This window comes from Canis lupus, chromosome 9 (assembly GCF_011100685.1).
Source record: "Canis lupus familiaris isolate Mischka breed German Shepherd chromosome 9, alternate assembly UU_Cfam_GSD_1.0, whole genome shotgun sequence".
NCBI classification, from domain to species: Eukaryota; Metazoa; Chordata; class Mammalia; order Carnivora; family Canidae; genus Canis; species Canis lupus.
The window spans coordinates 40,839,953-40,862,829 of record NC_049230.1 but is presented as its reverse complement, the minus strand read 5'-3'; the positions used below and the strand labels follow the sequence as shown (position 1 = coordinate 40,862,829).

At 35.9% G+C, this 22,877-nt stretch overlaps 1 protein-coding gene across 3 annotated transcripts in view; it reads left to right on the top strand.

Moving 5' to 3' along the window:
* Positions 1–20,855, top strand: part of ATAD5 (ATPase family AAA domain containing 5) — a 47,731-nt gene extending 26,876 nt beyond the window's left edge. For 2 of the 3 annotated variants that reach the window (XM_038548177.1, XM_038548179.1), the window contains exons 12-23: positions 370–449; positions 604–746; positions 847–997; positions 5,917–6,090; positions 6,372–6,505; positions 7,787–7,880; positions 9,432–9,496; positions 14,780–14,960; positions 17,247–17,425; positions 18,291–19,147; positions 19,759–19,917; positions 20,021–20,855. In XM_038548177.1, the coding sequence (XP_038404105.1) occupies positions 370–449; positions 604–746; positions 847–997; positions 5,917–6,090; positions 6,372–6,505; positions 7,787–7,880; positions 9,432–9,496; positions 14,780–14,960; positions 17,247–17,425; positions 18,291–19,147; positions 19,759–19,917; positions 20,021–20,099 (2,296 nt within the window). In that variant the 3' untranslated portion in view covers positions 20,100–20,855. The remainder of the gene's footprint in view (positions 1–369; positions 450–603; positions 747–846; positions 998–5,916; positions 6,091–6,371; positions 6,506–7,786; positions 7,881–9,431; positions 9,497–14,779; positions 14,961–17,246; positions 17,426–18,290; positions 19,148–19,758; positions 19,918–20,020) is intronic. The other variant, XM_038548178.1, reaches the window with a different exon arrangement.
* Positions 20,856–22,877: the final 2,022 nt, after the last annotated feature.

Genomic DNA, 22,877 nt, shown 5'->3' with positions numbered 1-22,877 from the left:
GGAGCTGAAACTCAGACTTGGGCAGTCTAGAACTTAATCTTTCTACTTATGCTTAATATCATGTATTAGGCATCTTTCATGTCATCACATGGTCTCCTCAGTTCTTTACGGTTGTTCTGTACTGGTTTCTTAGGTAACTCTACTGTATGTATCTTTTTTTCCTACTGAGATACTTAGGTTTTTCCCTTTGGAAGCTAGTATAAACAATGTTGCAGTGAATAACTTTGCACAGAGTCTTGTGTATTTTGGTAAAATTACTTCATTTAAAAATATTCATGCCCATGTAAAGATATTTTACTATATATAGTTGGTTCAAAGAGATCTCTATTCTGTGAATTATTTTTATTAACATACATTTTCTCATGGCAGCTGGTTGAAAGACTGGAAGAAAAGAGCTGAATTGGAAGAAAGACAAAATTTGAAGGGAAAAAAAGATGAGAAACAGGAAGGTATTTTGAGTCATTTGATTATCTAGTTTTTATAAATTAATTTTCCAGCATTTATTGGCAAGAAGTTTGTAAGGTGTGATCATTGCATTTTGTGAGATAGAATTGCTGCCCAAGCAATTATCAATTCATAATTTGCATTTGAATAATTTTTCAGATCTGTTGGATAGCATAGATTTTAAAGGCAGTTCAGATGACGAAGAAGAGACTCGCCTTTGCAATACTGTTCTTATAACAGGGCCAACAGGAGTGGGGAAAACTGCTGCAGTGTATGCTTGTGCTCAGGAGCTTGGATTCAAGGTTAGTAAGAGCTACACTGGGAGAATGTTAATGTAGTAGTTACACTTGGATTAAAGGAAAACCAACCATTCTGCCTTGCTTTCGTATATTCTTCTTTTAGATATTTGAAGTCAATGCATCTTCTCAGCGCAGTGGTAGACAAATTCTATCTCAACTGAAGGAAGCTACTCAGTCCCATCAAGTGGACAAGCAAGGTGTAAACTCTCAAAAACCTTGTTTTTTTAATAGTTACAACCTAGGCAAGTCACCAAGTAAGTAAATTATTTTCCTTAGGTCATAACCTTTGAAAAAATAAAATCTGCAAAAAGAATTTTAGTAATCAGCATTTTGCCATTCGTTTTTTTATATTTTCCTACACACACACACACACACACACGCACATACCTTTAAAATTATTATTTTTTCCTGGACAATTTTTTTTTAAGATTTTATTTATTTATTCATGAGAAACACACACAGAGAGAGGCAGAGACACAGGGAGAAGGAGAAGCAGGCTCCATGCAGGGAGCCTGACGTGGGACTCAATCCCGAGACTCCAGGATCACACCCTGGGCCTAAGGCAGGCACTAAACCACTGAGCCACCCAAGGATCCTTTGATAAGGACTTTAAAAGAAAAAAAATTTTTTAAATATTTTATTTATTTATTCATGAGAGACACAGAGAGAGGCAGACACATAGGCAAAGGGGGAGAAGCAGGCTCCATGCAGGAGCCTAGTGCAGAACTCGATCCCAAAACTCCAGGGTCACGTCCTGAGCCAAAGACAGATGCTCAACCACTGAGCTACCCAGGCGGCCCTTAATAAGGACTTTATTTATTTATTATTATTATTATTTTAAGATTTTATTTATTTATTCATGAGAGACACAGAGAGAGACAGAGGCAGAGACACAGGTGGAGGGAAAAGCAGGCTCCATGCAGGGAGCCCCACGTGGGACTCGATTCCGGATCTCCAGGATCACACCCCCGGCTGACGGCAGCGCTAAATTGCCGGGCAACCAAGGGCTGCCCAATAAGGACTTTCTAAAAAGTAGTATAACCACAGTATCATAATTAGACCTTGAAATTAACTTTATACCTTAATTTGGTCTAATACATACTCTTATTTTAGCTTTCTGTTTCAAATGATTTGTGCAAACATGGTTTACATCTTTTTTTTTTTTTTTTAAGATTTTATTTATTCATGAAAGACCAGAAAGAGAGGAGAGACACAGGCAAAAGGGAGAAGCAGGCTCATCACAGGGAGCCTAATGGAGGGCTTGATCTCTAGACCTGGGATCACGCCCTGAGTGAAAGGCAGACGCTCAACTGCTGAGCCACACAGGCGTCCCCTACATCTTACATTTGATTGATGTCTTTTAAATTTCTTTCAGTCTCCCTAATAATTACCTCATCCTGGTGCGTCTGAGTGGTTTGGTTGAGTTCTGCCTTTGGTTCAGGTCATGATTCCGGGGTCCTGGGATCGAGCACACATCAGGCTCCCTGGTCAGCAGGGAGCCTGATTCTTCTTCTCCCTCTGCTGCTCCCCCTCCTTGTGCTCTCTCCCTCTCAAGTAAATAAATAAAATCTGGGATCCCTGGGTGGCGCAGCGGTTTGGCGCCTGCCTTTGGCCCAGGGTGCGATCCTGGAGACCCGGGATCGAATCCCACGTCGGGCTCACGGTACATGGAGCCTGCTTCTCCCTTTGCCTATGTCTCTGCCTCTCTCTCTCTCTCTCTGTGACTATCATAAATAAATAAAAATTTTAAAAAAATTTTTTAAATAAATAAATAAAATCTTTAAAAATAATAATAATAGTTACCTCATCCTTTTCATATCATTTATTTGTTGAAGAACATAAGTCATTTTTCATAAAATTACTCATGTTTTTGATTTGGCTTATTGTATCTTCATGGTATCAGTTAATATATTCCTCTTCCCTTTTTTCTTGTAAGCTGGAAGTTAGATCTGTGGGTTTGGTTAGATTCAGGTTCTGTTTCAGGGCCGGCATACATGCTTAGGCAATGCTGTATACTTCCTATGACATCAGAGCCAAAGATACAATTGTGGTATTAACATGGATTGGTGAGTTCAGTTTTCAGGCTGATCCACCCACTATAAAGTTCTGCCATCACTCTGTTAACTAAAAGTATTTTGTAGTCATCAATAATCTTTATCTCGCTTGATTATTTAATTAATTGATTAACTTGATTATTTAATTAAACTTGATTATTGATTATCTAACTTGATTATTAAAATAATTAATCCTTAATTTTTAAATTAAGGATTTTTAAGATGAGTGATTTTATAATTCACTTAGCCTTTCTGAATTTATTAGTTATACATCTAAGAAGCACTTCTCTCATCCGTTTAGACACTGATACACAGTTTGTACAGGAAAGGCACAGGAAATGCTTCATTCTTCCCTTTTATTTATCAATTCTTAGCGTATTGGTGTCCTAATAATCTCTGAAGTTGTCCAATGACGTTTGGGGTAGTTTGTTTATTTTAGTATTATGATGAACTCATGGATTTGTATATATTTAATGTGTTTTAGTCCTTTGTATTCATTATTCTGGTTGCTTTTAAGATTTTCTCTTTGTCACTAGTTATAAGAGACTATGATTTTGATGTGCATGGGTATTTTCTTCATGTAGTTGGGTTTTACTGAGCTTCTTGTATGAATGAGTTTATATTTTCATCAAATTTGGAAGACTTGAGGGGGACCCTCTGCAAATTTCTGAAACACTCTGTGTAACTCTCTTCTCTTCACTCTTCTGCCCCATGACTTTCTACCTGACATCTCCAGACTCCTGTTGAGTCTCCTCAGTTCAGGAAACCTCTGGACTGGCTTCCCCTTCTTTACAATGTGGCCTAGATACTGTCTCACAAGGCAGGAATCTAGGCAATTCCTGGGGTTCACCTTGTTTCCTGTCTCTCAGGTATATCACTGTCCTTTTTTGCATGATGTCCAAAGTCTTGAAAAGCATTGTTTCATCTATTACGTTTGGGGGTTTTTTGTGTTAATTCAGATATATGGGTAAATCCAATGTATGTCTTTGTCAGAAACAACCTTTTAGGGGCACCTGAGTGGCTCAGTGGTTGAGTGTGCCTTTGGCTCAGGTTGTGATCCCGGGGTCCTGGGATCAAGTCCCGCATCGGGTTCCAGAACCCTCAGGGAGCCTGCTTCTCCCTCTGCCTATGTCTCTGCCTCTCTGTGTCTCTCATGAATAAATAGATAAAATCTTTAAAAAAAAAAAAAAAAGGGATCCCTGGGTGGCGCAGCGGTTTGGCGCTTGCCCTTGGCCCAGGGCGCGATCCTGGAGACCTGGGATTGAATCCCACATCGGGCTCCCGGTGCATGGAGCCTGCTTCTACCTCTGCCTGTGTCTCTGCCTCTCTCTCTGTGTGTGTAACTATCATAAATAAATAAATAATAAATAAATAAATAAGGCAGCAGAAACCTTTTTTCTTTTTGTGCTCATATAATCTGCTCTTTGACTAGTGGTAATGCAACTTAATTGGCTTGTATCCTTTTGATGTAGCCCCAGTAATCTTGATATTTATTTTTTTCTGGCTTATTAAGATGTCTTAGACCTAGAAGTAGTACTCTCTCCGTGGAGCTGATTGCTTTTGTGGAAAATCCTTGAAAAAGAATATATCAATAAAATTTAGCCAAGCACTTACTAAGTATCTGTAAGTAAAAATTGGCATGTATTTTCTTTTTTTTTTTTTTTTTTTAATTTTTATTTATTTATGATAGTCACAGAGAGAGAGAGAGAGGCAGAGACACAGGCAGAGGGAGAAGCAGGCTCCATGCACCGAGAGCCTGACGTGGGATTCGATCCCGGGTCTCCAGGATCGCGCCCTGGGCCAAAGGCAGGCGCTAAACCACTGCGCCACCCAGGGATCCCTGGCATGTATTTTCTAATAACAGTTTGGAGTGATGCCAGTCCATGATCAAGCAATCCTTGTACTATGTCAAAATTAGAAAAATAAGGAAAAAATGGTAATTTTTTAGTAAATTGAAATCTATTCCATATAAAGGAATATTTTTTATTTTAAGATTATGTGCCTGTTACCTTGTGTTGAAATGCCCTATTTTTATAACATATATGTTATTTTTATAATATATAACATGATAGTGACATCTAGGATAATTTTTCAAACTCAACATTTTCTTTTTTTTCTTTTTTAAATTTAAATTGTAGGTAGTTAATATACAGTCAATATTGGTTTTTGGAATAAAATTCAGTGATTTATAACATGTAGCACCCAACACTTACCACAAAAATACCTTCCTTAATCCCCATCAGGCATCTAGTCATTCCCTACGCACATCACTCCATCAACTCTCAGTTTGTTCTTTATCCTTAAGAGTCTCATACGGCTTGTTTCCCTCTCCTTTTTTTCTTTTTCCCCTTCCCATATAGTTCATCTGTTTTCTTAAATTCCACATATGAGTGAGATCATATGGAATTTATCTTTGTTTTTTTCACTTAAGCATAATATACTCTAGCTCTATCCATGTCATTGCACATAGTAAACTCAAAATTTTCAGTAAGTTTTCAAGCACCTATAATATGCAAAGGATATGAGAAGATCTGTGGAAGTGGGGTATATTAAAAAATAATTTGAATGTGTGAGGACTCAATCAGAGCACTTAGAGGGGGAGAAAAGGACATGCTCCAGAATAAATGCTTGGCACCATAGGACTTCTGGAGGGTCGAGATCAGTCATTTATTTTTAAACTTTGTATCTATCCTCCACAGTATCACTAGAAAAACATATTGTTTTCTTTGCAGTATCCATTTACTACAGGGCTAAAGTGAAGTTGGATAACAATGTTCTGTAATGTGCTTAGAATGTACCATTATCACTTTTCCTCTAGCCTCTTCTGAACTCCAGCAGATGTAGAGAAAGTGAATGGAGGGATTATGAACATTCTTTGCCTCAAGGATATACATTTCTTTAGAAAAGAGTGTCTTCCAAATGACTGGTTTTACCTTCTCTGATGATAGAATAACTGTAATAATATAGTACTATTGGTACATAGTATTTGAATGTAAGAATGAAAGAAAATATATCAATTTTTAAGTGGTAAGAGGAGAAATATAGACTGTGGATAATTCAATCTTACCATCCGGTTAACTTTTAGAATACTTATCATTAGTTAAATTTGTTTTTGGCAGAAAAATTAAACTCCCCTAAGAAAGTTGTTACATCACCAAGGAAACTTCCTCCACCGTCACCACAAACTAGTGTACCTAAGCGAACACTTCCACCTAAAACTTTGGCAAATTATTTTAAAGTGTCTTCCAAGCCAAAAAATAATGAAGAAATAGTACTTCTGGAAAATAATAAAGGTAAGCCATTAAATGGACATAATATATATGACATTTTTTAATACTAATGACCCTGATATATAAAAATATCGTATTTCCTGAGTTCCTATTGCTATTTATTAAACCTCAGCTAGATTGACGGTCCTACATATAGGAGTTTTGATTTTTTGCTCAATTATTTTTTCTTCACCCCTTGTTTCACTTTTGATAGGGGGGTTTCTATTTGAGTTTATTCTGCAGAAACATCCAGTGTTCTATTAAAACTTGATTCTATCTAAAATACTAATATTTTATTTATGCAGGAATAAAAACTTCTTGTGAACAAAAACCAGTTATTCAGACTAAATCTACAAACACAATTAAGTCAAATGTCAAAGAATTTGGAGCTGAGGAACCCAGCAGGAAAAATGCAACATCTCTCATTCTTTTTGAGGAGGTAGGCTTATGGGCATATGTTCATGATATCTCATAGTAAGAACTTAACTGTAGAAGAGATGAATACCCACCATTTGCTTCAATATCGATGAAACCAGAGGGTATTATGCGGAGTGAAAGAAGTCATTCGGAGAAGGACAATCATCATATGGTTTCACTTATACGTGGAATATAAGAAATAGTGAAAGGGATTATAAGGGAAAGGAAGGGAACTGAGTGGGAAAAATTAGAGAGGGAGACAAACCATGAGATAGTCCTAACTTTGAGAAACAAAGGGTTGTGAAAGGGGAGGTGTGTGGGGGGTTAGGGTAATTGGGTGATGGGCAATGAGGAGGGCAATTGATGGGATGAGCACTGGTGTTATAGGTTGGGAAATTGAATTTAAATTAAAAAAATGTAAAAAAAATTTTTTTAAGTTATTCTAAAAGGTTACTGTATGTGTTTCTATAAAGTATTATAAAACCACCAAGAAAGTCAGGAATACTTGTATCCTTGTATCCTTGTATTGTTTTGAATTTTTTTTTTTTTAAGATTTGTATATTTAAAGAGAGTACGCATGTGTGCATGAGTCGGGAGAGGGGCAGAGGGAGAGAGAAAATCTTAAGCAGACTTCATGCTGAGTGTGGTGCCTGACGTGGGCTCGATCTCAGGACCTTGAGATCATGATGAGCTAAATCAAGAGTTGGATGCTTAACTAACTGAGCCACCTGGGCACCCCATTGTATCTCTTTGAATTTAAAGTGAATGAAACTGTCAACTGTAGAAGAATTTTTCAGAAAGATGATTAATGCAGTTCAGGATTATTCATTATTGTTCAGTGATTATAGAAATTATTCTGACTCATACTTGTCCAGTTACAGGTAACTAGATTTTTTTGGTTTAATATTTGATAACTTTTTACTTTTATTTTATTTTTTTAATTATTTATTTATTTATTATAGTCACACAGAGAGAGAGAGAGAGAGGCAGAGACCTAGGCAGAGGGAGAAGCAGGCTCCATGCACCGGGAGCCCGACGTGGGATTCAATCCCAGGTCTCCAGGCTCGCGCCCTGGGCCAAAGGCAGGCGCTAAACCGCTGCGCCACCCAGGCATCCCAGCTTTTTACTTTTAATAGTGTAAAACATTTTATGCTTTCAGTGTGGACTGAATTCATACTGTTCATAAATTCATAAATTTTATTTCTAACAGACAAGACATATAGTATATCTAGTATGTATACGTAACCTATCCAGTAAATGTTTTGTTACTCAATACAATATTATTCTCACAAATGGCTCTTAGGTTGATGTCATTTTTGAAGAAGATGCTGGGTTTCTGAATGCAATCAAAACATTCATGGCAACAACTAAAAGACCTGTAATCCTTACTACTAGTGGTAGGTAACAATGATTTTACAACTAATTACATTTGGTTAAAATATTTTGAGAAAGCATCTCATTTTAGTTAGAAATGTTCCTTTATAGTAAATTAAGTCTTTTTTTTTCTAAAATCTGGAGGCTCCTGGATCATTTTTTAAATGAAGAATTATTCAAATTTGCTATCAATTCACAGCCTTGAGTAATTATAAAATTCATATATTACCCTGCAAATTGCGGTGGTTTGGAAACTGGATACTACTTTGAATCATTTTGTTGAGTATTAGATATTGCAACAGCCTAGAATGCAGGTAAAGAGATTTATGGACTAGCCAGTAAATGGATTTTGATAGGGGCGATAATAGATCCTTCTTTTTGCCTCTTCCTGATACTTATAATTAGATCACTAAATGTCACTTGCTGGTCAGAATTGTTTATGAAGTCCAACTTTTCTGTAGTATCTTAATATCGAATTTAATCATTCCTTATCCCCTGAGAACACTTCCATGTGGATTATTGCATATTTTAGTTAAAGTAAGCCACCAGCCTAATGGAATTAGTCCACCTTCCTTTTTTTTTTCCACCTTCCTTTTTATTTGTTTGTTTGTTTTTAAAGATTTTATTTATTTATTTATTTATTTATTTATTTATTTATTTATTTATTTATTTATTCATGAGAGAGAGAGGCAGAGACACAGACAGAGGGAGAAGCAGACCCTATGCAGGGAGCCCGATGTGAAACTCAATCCCTGGACCGGGATCATGTCCTGAGTCAAAGGCAGATGCTCTACCACTGACCCATCCAGGTGTCCCACACTTCCCTTTTTTAAAAAAAGATTTTATTTTTAAATAATGTCTATACTACCCAATATAGGACTTAAACCCACAGCCCTGAGATCGAGAGTCACATGCTCCACTGATTGAGCCAGCTAGGTGCCCCTGGAATTGGTCCAACTTCCTAATAATTTGCATTCAGTGTTCAATTTTAAAACACAGTTGTTTTGTTTTTTTTCATTATAAACACTGAATTATAACATTGTTTTCTAATTATTTTTCATTGCACATATTCAGCAGCATATCTCTGCTATGGATTTCTATAGGAAAATGTGTTTAGATTCCACTTACAAATTAATGGTTCATTTGACCGTTAGTGATTGTACTCTAAAAATAGTGATAAAAATCATATTACTCAAAGGTTACATGAGATTTTTTTTTAAGATTATTTATTTATTTATTCATGAGAGACAAAGAGAGAGGGGCAGAGACACAGGCAGAAGCAGGCTTCATGCAGGGAGCCCGATGTGGGACTCGATCCTAGGACTCCAGGATCACGCCCTGGGCTAAAGGCAGGTGCTACACCACTGAGCCACCCAGGTGTCCCGGTTACATGAGAATTTAATTAAAAGATCAAAAAATTACTTTAGGTCAAGAAAAACTCAGTTCCTTAATGATTTTTAATTTACATGATATTTTCATTACCGATAAAATAGAGAATATTTTCATAGAAAAAGTAACTGGAAAAATTAATTTAGTAGTCTTAATAGTTTTTAAAAATGTTTTTTTTCCTATAGATCCAACATTTAGTTTAATGTTTGATGGCTGCTTTGAAGAAATTAATTTCAGTACTCCTTCGCTTGTAAGTTTTAATTTTGATCATATGTCACAATTCTATAAAAGGTGATTTATTATGATAATGGCAGTGTATCTTCAGTATACTGTTGAGTAGGAATTAAGAGTGAACATCTCTGCCTGTTTCTGAATTTGGGGCTAAAGTAGACATTCTTTTACCATTAAGTGTGATATCAGCTATATATTTTCATAAATGCACTTCATCAGTTACCTGTGTTTTTATTGTGAATGGTAGTTAAATTTTGTCACATACTTTCTATTTTTTGAGGCAATCATATGTTTATCTTTTTTAATTCTATTAATATGGTGAACGATGTTGGTTGATTTTTGAATGTCAGATCAGTCTTGTATATGATCATGATGTGTGTTACATCTTTTCTAAAGTTTTGGATTTGTTCATATATTATTATGGGCTTTCATGTCTACATTTATGAAGGATGATGGTGGATGGTTTCTAGGCCATTTGAAATAGATTAGGACATATATTTTAGTAGCTACTTTTTTTTTTTTTTAAGATTTTATTAACTTATTCATGTGAGACACACAGGCGGGGGCGGGGGCGGGGGGCAGAGACACAGGCAGAGGAACAAGCAGTCTCCATGCAGGGAGCCCGATGTGGGACTCGATCCCGGGTCTCCAGGATCAAGCCCTGGGCTAAAGGCAGCGCTAAATCACTGAGCCACCCGGGCTGCTCTAGTAGTTTCTTTAGAAATAGTATGCATTCTTAGTTTTCATAGTATGTGATATATATATATTTTTTTAAGATTTTATTTATTCATTTGAGCACGAGCGGTGGTGAGGACAGAGAGGCAGAGGGAGAAGGAGCAGCAGACCCCTCACTGAGCAGGGAGCCCAACACAGGGCTCAATCCCAGGATCCTGAGATCGTGACCCGAGCCAAAGGCAGATACCCAACTGGCTAAGCCACCCAGGCACCCTAGTTTTTCAGTGTATTTAGTGTTAGTATTATACTAATTTATGGAGAATCTAACAACCTTGCAAAGATAGAAGTCCATTTATCATCCCTCTATCTTATATATTTTCAAATGTTTTACGTTTACTTATTATAAACTTCCAATATAATGCTCAGCTTTTTTGCTTTAGCCAGCTGTGTATATTTGAAAGAAATTAGGAGGAGAATAAAGCATTGACTTTTTTTTTTTAATTTTTATTTATTTATGATAGTCACAGAGAGAGAGAGAGAGAGAGGCAGAGACATAGGCAGAGGGAGAAGCAGGCTCCATGTACCGGGAGCCTGACGTGGGATTCGATCCCGGGTCTCCAGGATCGCGCCCTGGGCCAAAGGCAGGCGCTAAACCGCTGCGCCACCCAGGGATCCCTAAAGCGTTGACTTTTATGTTCTCCTATATACTTGTAATTTCTAATATACTTCATTCCTTCCTGAAGATCTTTTTCTTTGATTTTTCTCTTCAGCCTATAGAATTTCATTAACAATTTTTATAGAGCTAGTCTGCCGGCAGTGGATTATATCAGGTTTCATTTACTTGAAAATGTCTTTATTTTTACTTCATTCTCAAAGATTATTTTCCCTTGGTATAGAAATCTGGGTTCTCAGTTTTTCCCATCAGTACTTTTTTTTTTTTTAAGTAGGCTCCACACCCAATATGGGCCTTGAACTCACCACCCAGAAATTAAGAGTCACATACTCTACCAACTGAGCCAGCCAGGTCCCCCTGCATCAGTACCTTAAAGATATCATAGCATTGTCTTTTGGTCACTGCTATTTCTTTCTTTTTTTAATTAATTAATTAATTAATTTTATTGGTCACTGCTATTTCTGATTATAAGTCACTTTTTCCTTTTTGCCTCCTATGTAATATGTCATTTTTTTCTGGATGCCTTCAAGATATTCCTTTTTTTTTTTTAAGTTTTTTTTAATGTATTTTTTTATTGGAGTTTGATTTGCCAATATATAGTGTAACACCCAGTGCTCATCCCATCAAGTGCTCCCCTCAGTACCTGTCACCCAGTCACCCCATCCCCCCGCCTACCTCTCCTTCAATTACCCCTTGTTTGTTTCCCAGAGTTTGGAGTCTTTGAGATACTCTTTTTGTTATTTTCAACAATTTGCCTATGATGTGCCTAGGAGTTATTTTTCTTCATATCTATCATGCTTATGGTTCTTGGATATCTACAATCCATAAATATATGTCATTCCTCCAATGAAGGACTTTTTTCTTTTAATATTTTATTTATTTATTTGACAGAAAAACAGAGCACAGCAGGGGGAGGGCAGAGCGAGAGGGAGAAACAGGCTCCCAGCCGAGCAGGGTGCCTCATGCGGAGCTTGATCTCAGGGTCCTGGGATCATGACCTGAGAGGAAAGCAGATGCTTAACCAACTGAATCACCCAGGCGCCCCCTAAGGGACATACTTGAACTTATTTTTCAAATTTATTTCATGCCCATTTTCCTTTTCCTTCTTGGGAATTTAATTACAGGTATGTTAAACATTTTACATTGTCCACATGCCACTACAGTATGCTGTTCTCTTCCCCCTCCAACTTTTTTTTGTTTGTACTTTTGATTTGATCCTTTATATTGATTTGTCTTTAAATTTACTGACACTTTTTTTTTTTTTCTGTCATCTCCATTCTTCTGTGAGGCCCATCCAGTGAAATTTTTATTCTGATATTATGGTTTTTAGTTTTATAATTTGTTTGCTTCTTTTTATGGCTTCTATTTTTCTTCTGGGATTTCTTATGTTTGTTGATTATGAGCAGGTTTTCTTTAAGCATAGAATTTTGCTAGCTGTTTTAAAATTCTAATTCCAGCATCTTTATCATCTTGTGATTAAGTCTACTGATTGTCTTGCCTCTGAGGAATTAGTTACTCTGTTTCTTTGTGTAGTAGTTTTAGATTTTTATCTTGTACTTTGCAAGTGATATGTTGTAGATACTCTGGATTCTGTTACGTTCCTCTAAACAAATATTCTCCTGTAGTAGGTAGCAGCTAAAGTTTCTGTTCAGGTCTTTTATTTTTATTTTATTTTTATTTATTTTATTTTTTTTGTTCAGGTCTTTTAGTTTTAGCTGGGCTGCTTTGAGACAGGCCCACACATGTGAAGTTCAGGCATCAACCAGGGATTTGCATTCTTCTTTAGAATTTCTGTTTCACTACTTTCACAGACCTCCCCTCTCACTTTCCAGCTACTGCCATCATCCCAAACTCTGTCCTCTGATTCAAGCCAGTAACACTGTGAGTTTCTGTCTGAGTTTTAGCCACCACTGCTGCATTCTTTCCTCAGTCAGAAATCAATTTAAAGGAGGGATTTCACCCAGGGCCTTTTTTTTTTTTTTTGGTCCAAGTATTGATTTCCCTTCAGTAATCTTCTGCATTTAGTTACTCTCTTGTGCCTTCAAATAATGTGTTTTTAATATTTATTTGTGTTTTTTAAAATTTATTATTTATTTATTTATTTTTATTTATGATAGTCACACAGAGAGAGAGAGGCAGAGACATAGGCAGAAGGAGAAGCAGGCTCCATGCACCGGGAGCCCGACATGGGATTCGATCCCGGGTCTCCAGGATTGTGCCCTGGGCCGAAGGCAGGCGCCAAACCGCTGCGCCACCCAGGGATCCCTATTTGTGTTTTTTTTAAGAATTATTTATTTATTCATAGAGACAGAGAGAGAGAGAGAGAGAGGCAGAGGGAGAAGCAGGCATCATACAGAGAGCCTCACGTGGGACTCGATCCGGGGTCTCCAGGATCATGCCCTGGGCTGCAGGTGGCGCTAAACCGCTGCGCCACCGGGGCTGCCCTTAATATTTATTTGTAGTTGATTATAGAGTTTATTGTTATTACTGATGGCAAGGTTTGTCTGAGAGTAGGTACTTCATTATTGAAAGCAGAATTCCTAGTTTGTGGGAAGCAGATGTTCCAGAAGTGTGCAAGAGTAGTGTATGTGTATAGAATAAAGTCTCAGATTTAATAGGGGAAATCTTTTTGTTAATTCTCTTATTTATTTTAAGGTAAAATGCTAGTGGTCTTGTAAAGTCTGCAGAATGTAAATATAATTTTGTTTTTAGCTTCTCAAGGTAAAAAGCTTTCCATAAACAGGGGGAAGAGAATAGTATGTATTTTGTTTTATTATTATTATTTTTAAAGATTTTATTTATTTATTCATGAGAGACATAGAGAGAGAGAGGCAGAGACACAGGCAGAGGGAGAAGCAAGCTCCATGCAGGGAGCCTGACGTGGGACTCGATCCCGGGTCTCCAGGATCAGGCCCTGGGCCGAAGGCGGCGCTAAACCGCTGAGGCACCTGGGCTGCCCTATTTTGTTGTTTTACAAATAATATTATAGCAATATTGATGGATCACTAAATAAAATGAAAATTTTTATGTGGTCCATATTGTTTTTTAGATTTTATTTATTTGTTTGTTTGTTTATTTATTTATTTGAGAGAGAGAGCATAAGTGGTAGGGAAGGGCAGAGGGAGAAGGAGAAGCAGACTCTCCACTGAGAGCCTCCAATGCAGGACTCAATCCCAGGACTCTGAGATCATGACCTAAGCCGAAGGCAGACATTTAACCAACTAAGCCACCCAGGCATCTCTTGGTCCATTTATTCTTAGGAAATCACATGGGGGAACACCTGGGCTCAGTGGTTGAGCATCTGCCTTCAGCTCAAGGCGTGATCTCAGAGTCCTGGGATCAAGTCCCACATCGGGCTCCCTGTATGGAGCCTGCTTCTCTCTCTGCCTGTGTCTCTCCCTCTCTGTCTCTGTGTCTCTCAAGAATAAATACATAAAATCTTAAAAAAGAAAAAAATCACATGAGGTTTGGGTTTTGGTTTGGGGGGGTTGGTTTTTTGTTTTTTCATTTTTTCCTAATGTTTCTTATTTACATATATTTATGCATTTGTGCATGCATGATACAATTTTCTAATTCTGGTTTTTAAAATTTATATAAGTATTTTTCAGTATTATTATAGTATTCATATTTATAGTTTTAATTGCTGTAAAATATTCCATCAAGTTGTATCATTTCTCAAACTTTAATAAAATTGCCTCCAGCATTTATGGAAAATCTATAAAATTTCCTTCCTGTTTTAGACCAAATACAGTTCCTAAAATAAGTATACATAAAACATTTTTAATTTGGACATATATTCCTTTATATTTTTCTAGATTAGTTTCATTCTCAAGAGCTAAAATAATGTGAATTTTAGTTAAATTTGTCTACTTTTAGATGTCTATTACTGATGTATTTCTGTTTAACTCTGCAATTCACCAATTTTCTTTTTCTTTCTGTTTCTCTTTTTCTCAGCGTAATGTGGCCAGCTACCTACAAATGATCTGCTTGGCTGAGAACTTTAGAACTGATGTGAAAGACTTTGTAACATTGTTAACTGCAAATACTTGTGATATCAGAAAAAGTATCCTTTACTTACAATTCTGGATTAGAAGTGGAGGTGGATTTTTAGAAGAAAGGCCATTATCCTTTTGTCGTAAGTTGATCTAAGAAAAATTTCTACAGTGAGGCCCTATGTTAAAGTACATGCTATACCAAATTATCTGAGATTTTTAAAAATTTTGAGCATTCATGTATCACGTTAATCTTGAAAATAAACATGTATGTCAACTTTGTTTATAAAAATTTTATAAACATTAAAAATGGGTTAAATAGAGTTAAACTACATGGAACAAATTTTTATACATTTATAAGCATAGTTTCTTTCCCTTTTTTCCAAAGATTGATTGATAGATTTGATTGAATGATTGATTTTAGAAAGAGAGAGAGAACACGGGGTAGGTAAAGGGAGAGTCTCAAGCCAACTCTGTGCTGAGTGTGGAATCCAACCCAGGGCTCAATCTCAAGACCCTGAGATCATGAACTGAACTAAGTCAATAGTCAGACACTTAACCAACTGAGCCACTCAGGCGCCCCATAATCATAGTTTTTTATAAGCAAGTAGGATGATATTATTTAGCAACTAGCTTCCTTTTTTTACTCCTTAGAAAACATATTGGTGAATTTTCCATATATATAAGTTATTTTTATATGACTGTGAGTTCTCGGTTTCTTCCCTAGTCTATAATTCTATTTTTCATAAGAACTTTATAATTTCAGAAATGTTTTATTTCTTATCAATCTTCAGTCATTGTTACCTAATTGAAGTCACAGACATTTATTGAGGACTTTCTCCATGCCAGGTCCTGTGTTTACATGAATAAGACATGGTTCCTTCCCTGAAGAAGTTCATAGTTTGTGGTTTTCATGCTCCATAGTCTGTTCTGTAGTTACAGATCCTGCTCTGTGAAGTACACAAATATTTAAATAAAACCAAGGTGAAGTTCTGTAATATTAATCCCCTGTCAAGTTTTTTTTTTCTTTGATCAGTTCAAAATTTTAATGTATTAAAAAATTTTTTTAATGTATTATTCTTTTTCATAATAGCAATTGTATATATTTAATTCAGTGTGAGCCTGTATCTTTAACTATTTCTTAGAAGTAAATATGATAAATAAGACAAGGAAAATATGCTCTTATAAAAAAACAAACTAGTAACTATTGCCATGCTATTGGATATAAAGTGTTATGTCAGGAATTTTAAAAGATGAAATCTTAGTATAGCATTATTTTTTTTCTTGAAGATTTTATATGCATTTTATTTGTCTTTCTTAAACACAGATACATACTCATTGGAAATTCAAACAGTGCAGAAATATATAAAGTAAAAAGTAGGGATCCCTGGGTGGCGCAGCGGTTTGGCGCCTGCCTTTGGCCCAGGGCGCGATCCTGGAGACCCGTGATCGAATCCCATGTCGGGCTCCCGGTGCACGGAGCCTGCTTCTCCCTCTGCCTGTGTCTCTGCCTCTCTCTCTCTGTGTGACTATCATAAATAAATAAAAATTAAAAAAAAAAAAGTAAAAGATCTTCCCTACTTCTTAGTCACCATTAAAGCTTTATCTATGCATGTACAAATATTGCTGCCTACTTATTTAGCAAAGTTAACCAATACTATATATACGGTTAAACAATTTGCTGTTTTTTACTTGATAATTAGTTAGTACGTACAATTCTAGCCCTCTCTTTCACAGTTGCATCCTATTCCATAGTAGGGAATGGATATAACATAATTTAATTAACCATTATTTATTAAAGGAAATCGAAGTTATCTTCAGTTTGTTATTAAAATATGCAGTGAATATCTATACACCTCCTTGAGCTTATCTGTCAGTACTTCCGTTGGAGAGAACTCTAGAAGTATAGTTGCTGGCCCAAAGGCTAGAATACATTTTACATTCCAATAGGTATTGTCAGGTTGCCCTCCCAAATATAATTGTCCTGATTTATGTTCCCATGAATAGTTTATGATGGCTTTTTAATGTATACTTCTGAGAGAACTAGGTTACCAGTTGCTTTACTTTTGCCAGTTTAAAAGGTGAGAAGCAAATATCTTATTTTAATTTGCATTTCCATGATCAGTAGTGAAATTGCACATCTTTTTATGAGTTCATTAATTATTTGTATTTTTTCTGTGACTTGTCTGTTCATAGTCCTTGCACTTTTTTCTTTTGGATTGTTTTTAAGGCCACCACCACCACCCCTATTAACCTCCGTATGCTAGAAATGTTTGTATTATATTCTTTATGAATTAAATACATATGTGAAGAACAAAATGGGACTGTAAGTCCAAAAGGTGCCAAAAGATCTTAGATTTTAAATAATTGTTTGCTACAATTTATTAAAAATATAGATAGCTTAAGATTTTCTTTTATTAATTTTGTAGGAAATAGCAGAAACGCTCAACTTGTTTGCTCTGAGGATGGCCCTGATTCCAAAAATAAACCTAAAAGTACTAAGAGGAGTCCTACAGACCTTCCCAAATGTGACACCGGCTGTGTTGAGACCTTGTTTGGCCTTAAGAACATTTTTTCCTCATCTGAAGATTTATTTTCATTTCTAAAGGTATTTTCAATATCTAATGTGGGATATCAAATTTATATTCCTTTTCATCTTCATAACACTCATTCCCATCTTTTGAATCTTAAGGTTAATTTAAATTTACATATAATTTTTATAGGCTTTAGATTTCTGATTTTAACATACTATACCACTTTGGTAAGTGTTGCATAGACAGATCTCTAAATACATATTATAGGATTTTTTTTCTAAGATTTTATTTATTCATGAGAGACACAGGCAGAGGGAGGAGAAGCAGGCTTCCATGCAGGAGCCCAGTGTGGGACTCAATCCAAGAATTCCAGAGGCAAAGGCAGACGCTCAACTGCTGAGCCACACAGGCATCCCAATATTATAGGATTTATACTAGAATTTAGAAAGATTTCAGATTAAAAAGACAGTTTCAGAAAGGTAGTTCTTAAATAAATGAGCTTCTGTTGAATTGGGGTATAAACTATTAGAAAATTTAATTCTGGGGCAGCCCAGGTGGCTCAGCGGTTTAGCACCAACTTCAGCCCAGGGTGTGATTCTGGAGTCCCAGGATCGAGTCCCACATCGGGCTCCTTGCAGGGAGCCTGCTTCTCACTCTGCCTATGTCTCTCCCTCGCTCTCTGTCTCTGTGTTTCTCATGAATGAATAAATAAATATTAAAAAAAAAAAAGAAAATTTAATTCTTCAAATTTTAATAGTCTAAATTTAGTTTTTAGACTCAGAACTATTTTGATGAATTAAGGGAGCATACGTCAATAAAATTATGAGAGGGTAGCAACTCATTACTTTTAAGATAGAATAAGGATGCCACTATATTCATATAGGTAGGAAAACATTCAGACTATGTTCTAACACTTCTTCACTCAAAATTGTTTTTCAGCACAAAATCAGAACAAAGGAAGAATGTCATCAGTTCATCCAGCTTCTTACAGAATTCCGAATGCAGAATGTAGATTTCTTACATAGTAATCTTGAGTTCATTCTACCACTACCTGTTAATATCATTCCAGAAACAGAAAACTTCTATGGTTCATCAGTAAGTGTGGACAGCAGTACAGCAACAAAACATATGAAATGTCTTGCTAGGAAACATTCTGAAGGAGAGAAGCCATTGAAAAAGCCACAAAAAAAGAAACAAAAGAAAAAGATGGAAATTCTAGATGATAGCGACTTGTTTGACACCGAATTGGATTTCTCTAATGAATTTCTTAGCCGTTCTCCTGCATCTTCCTCAAATTCAGAAGACAGCAAAGCCAGAGACAAAGAAAGCAATCCAGATGTAAAGAAACTGAACAAATGTTTAGAGTCTAACACGGAATCTATTCCTTGTCCTAAAACACCAGCAGAAAAAAAATGTTCTGCCCTTGTTTCTCACTGTTTAAATTCTCTCACTGAGTTCATGGATAACATGTCCTTCTTAGATGCTCTTTTAGTTGATGTAAGAGAACAAAAGGAATTTGGTAAAAATGACTTTAGTTGGACAAATGTTAAAAGCGGACTTTGTGATGAATTTAGTCTCGAGACTAGTGATGGATGGACTTCTCAGAGCTCTGGAGAATTAAAGGCAGCTATAGAAGCACTCAGCTTTACTAAATGTTCATCTACTATTTCGAAAGCACTGGAAACCTCCTTGAATTCTTGCAAGAAATCAGGAAGAGATCCAACTAAAGAGCTTACTCTCTCCATTTCACAAAAGCGCAACAATGTATACTTTAGTCAGTCAGCAGCTAATTTAGAGTAAGTCATCCTTTAACTTGTTTTTTCAATAACAGATGATAAAGAGGAAATTATTCATTTCTTTTTACTAATTTTGAAATGCTGGGCTTTATTGATCCCAGGTTAAACACTTAATATTGGGGCGCCTGGGTGGCTCAGCGGTTGAGTGTATGCCTTTGGCTCAGGGCGTGATCCCAGGATTCCGGGATCAAGTCCCACATTAGGCTCCTATGGAGCCTGCTTCATCCTCTGCCTGTGTCTCTGCCTCTCTCTGTGTCTTGTGAATAAATAAATAAAATCTAAAAGAAACAAACACTTAATAATGTAGCTTCTAATAAGACAGGGAGACCAGCCTGATGGTTAGGAAGAAAAACGAGATATTAGAAGACTCTTGAATAACAGGGAATGGGGTTTGGATATGCTTGGGGCAGATGGTGGGGTAGCCATTAAAGATTCTTTTGGTATGGGAGTGACTGTGTTGAAAATGATATAGGAAAAAAAAAATACGGGAAGTTAACCTGGAATCTGGTTAATCTAGTCTTAAGAAAGACTAGAAACTGGTTATATTTGGGATTGCTGCATTTTTCTTGGGCATTAAAAATAAAAAGTAATGCATTACTTTTAATTTACAGCAGTGCCTGGAAGAGGATAGCAGTCATTAAAAGTGTATTTTCTAGCAGATCTCTTCTAAACCTGGGTAACAGACAAGCTAGTATAACTGAGTACTTGCCAACTCTTCGGAACATTTGTAGGACTGAGAAGCTAAAAGAACAAGGAAAAAATAAAAGAAGGTAAAGGCGCTATATAAATAACATTATATATAGCTATTTGAAGATTAATAAATATTCTCATCTGATTCTTAAAAATTGCATTTTTCCTTGTAATTTTTGACAGGTTCCTGCACTATCTTGAAGGGATTCATCTTAACATTTCGAAAGAGACTGTGAACACTCTGGCAGCTGGCTTCCCTTAACATCTACATTACCAATGCCTTGTACAGATTATTATGTGTTCCTCAAGATACATTTTTATATTGATCTTCATGGAAGAATTTATTTCTCTTAATGTACATTTAAAAAAGGACTATTTGTATATTATTAGTGTGCAAATATTTAAAGTGAAAAAATTTGAGTCACAAATTGTATTTATGATTGTGGTGATTTTTTTTTTTTTTTCTGAAACTTTTTGTATTGGTTTAGTGTTGTTGTATTTTTGTGTGAGTGAGCTGTTCTGGAAGGTAGAATTCACTAAATATTTCTAAAGGTGTTGCACTGTTAATCTGTAATTTTTCTTTCCTGTTTATTTTAACCCACCTCTCTCCAGCCTGTCAGTACTCTGTCAAGTTGTATATATGAATCATCTAGGAGATAATCTAGTTTACACAATACAAAATTATGTAATACATAAAAACTTCCTAGGGAAGAAATTATGCATCATTTTTCAAAAAGTACCATCTTCCCAATAAGTTTATTTTTAGTGTATTCCTCCAGCATATTTTACCATTGAATCATTGAATATTGACAAAGTGAAAACAAGATTATGAATTGTCATTTTCATAAATCCTTTTTAGCAACCATACATGTGATATCTTGTATATTTTGCCAACTCACATCATTTGCTTGTACATTTTTTGTATTTTTATATCAGTATTTTATTTCATAAAGATATTAATGGTGTTAATATATCTATTTTGGACAAACTGCTTATTCATTAAAATTGTAACAAAGGATTTTACTATATGAACTTTCTACATCATAGCCATTTCCACTTCAGGTTGGTTTTGGAGAAAGTGTGTTTTTTTAATTACAAGATCTTTAAATCCCACATTTTACTTCAAATCATTTTTGCTATTGCATAATCAGGTATATCTGAAAATAGTTTCCTATTTTAAGTGTTTATATTTATTAGCCTAGAATTCAGTTACATTATCTGGTGAATTATATATTTACCTCAAAGGTAAGGATCCTAATTTTGTACAGATGGAAAATACTGATGTGTATACCTGTTTACAAATGTGTATGAAAGATATGTTTTACCTCTTATTTGTTCAGTCTACTTTTTCATTGATAGTATGTTGATTTAATTAAAGGTTACAGGTTTTGCTCTTGTACAAAAGAAGAGATCTGAAGTTTTGTGGGTTTTTAAGTATATGAATTTTTTTTCTGTTGCATACTAGCATTCACTATTTGTAGAGGACTTACCTGTTAATTTGGTCTTACTAGAAAATTCTGGTAATTCTCAGTAACTGAGAAACAAAGTAAAAATCAAGAAATAATGGGAATATTTTTAATAGGGACACATAAGATTTTCTTTTAGGTTGGGGGGGGATTATGAATTTTTTTTTTAAGATGTATATATTTATTTTAGAGGGAGAGAGAGCACAAGTAGGAGGAACAGGGAGAGGGAGAAAGAATTTCAAACAGACTCCACCCTTGTGGGATGCATGGGTGGCTCAGTTGGTTGGGTGTCTTATCTTTGGCTCAGGTCACGATCCCAGGGTTCTGGAATCGAGCCCCACATCAGGCTCCCTGGTCAGTAGGGAGCCTGCTCCTCCTTCTCCTTCTGCTGCTCCCCCTGCTTGTGCTCATGTGCTCTGTCAAATAAATGTATAAAAACTTAAAAAAAAAAAAAAAAAAAAAAAGGCTCTACCCTGAGCAGAGTGTAGAGCCCAACATGGGGCTTGATCTCAGCATCCTGAGATCACAACCTGAGCTAAAACCAAGAATCCAACAGTTAACCAACTATACTACCCAGGCACCTTGAAAATTATGAATACTTAAAGGTGGTAAATTCCTTTAAGACTTAGATCCACTTTTGAGTTAAAGTAACTAAATTGATAGCTTTTTCAGTACTTAGCATCTTATCCTGTAAATGTCTAAAATGAACACATTTTCACAAAGCTATTTCCAGAAATATGTGGGAGGTAGAATGCCACATATCTGGCATGAACAACTGGATGGTTGGTGAAGCTATTTACCAAAGTACAGAATAATGACAAAGGAGAGGATTTGAAGGAAAAAAGGATTATTTGAGACATATAACTTGGGATACCTACAGCAGATCCAAGGTGATATTTGTATACAACCATATGTAAATGTAGAGATTTACAAGTGAATGACAAGTCCAGACTGTATCCCAGATTCCCTAGCGAGTTGGGAGATGCTAGAAGAGAGGACTTCTACTTATTTTACATGATTATTTGAATGTTCTTCTAACAAGCATATTTCACTTTATAGATTAAAGGAAAAATGTGATGCTTTGACATTAGAGACTTGGGTTTAAGACTGGTAAGATATGAGGGCCTGAACTAATTCAAATGTAGTGGGAAATGTGAGTTAGGAAAAAAAATGCTACTCTTCTCAAAAGATGGTTTATCTAGGAGTGCCTGAATGGTGTAGTCAGTTAAGCCCCTGACTCTTGGTTTTGACTCAGATTGTGATTTCAGAGTCCTAGGGTCAAGCCCCAAGTCAGGATCCATGCCTAACATGGAGTCTGGTTGGGATTCTCTCCCCTAATCTTTAAAAAAAAAAAAAAAAAAAAAAAGTTGGTCTGTCCAAGTAAAATATTTTGAAGTGAAAAAAATGAACCTATTAGACAAAGCTTGTTTGTTCTGGGCCTGATAGAATTAATGAAAATCACCTTTTGGAAGTAGTACATCAAACCACATACTACTTACAGAATTAACAGAATTTCATAAATTGTGTTCCTGATTATATTTAGTGTTATTCCCATGATGAATTCCACCCAGAAA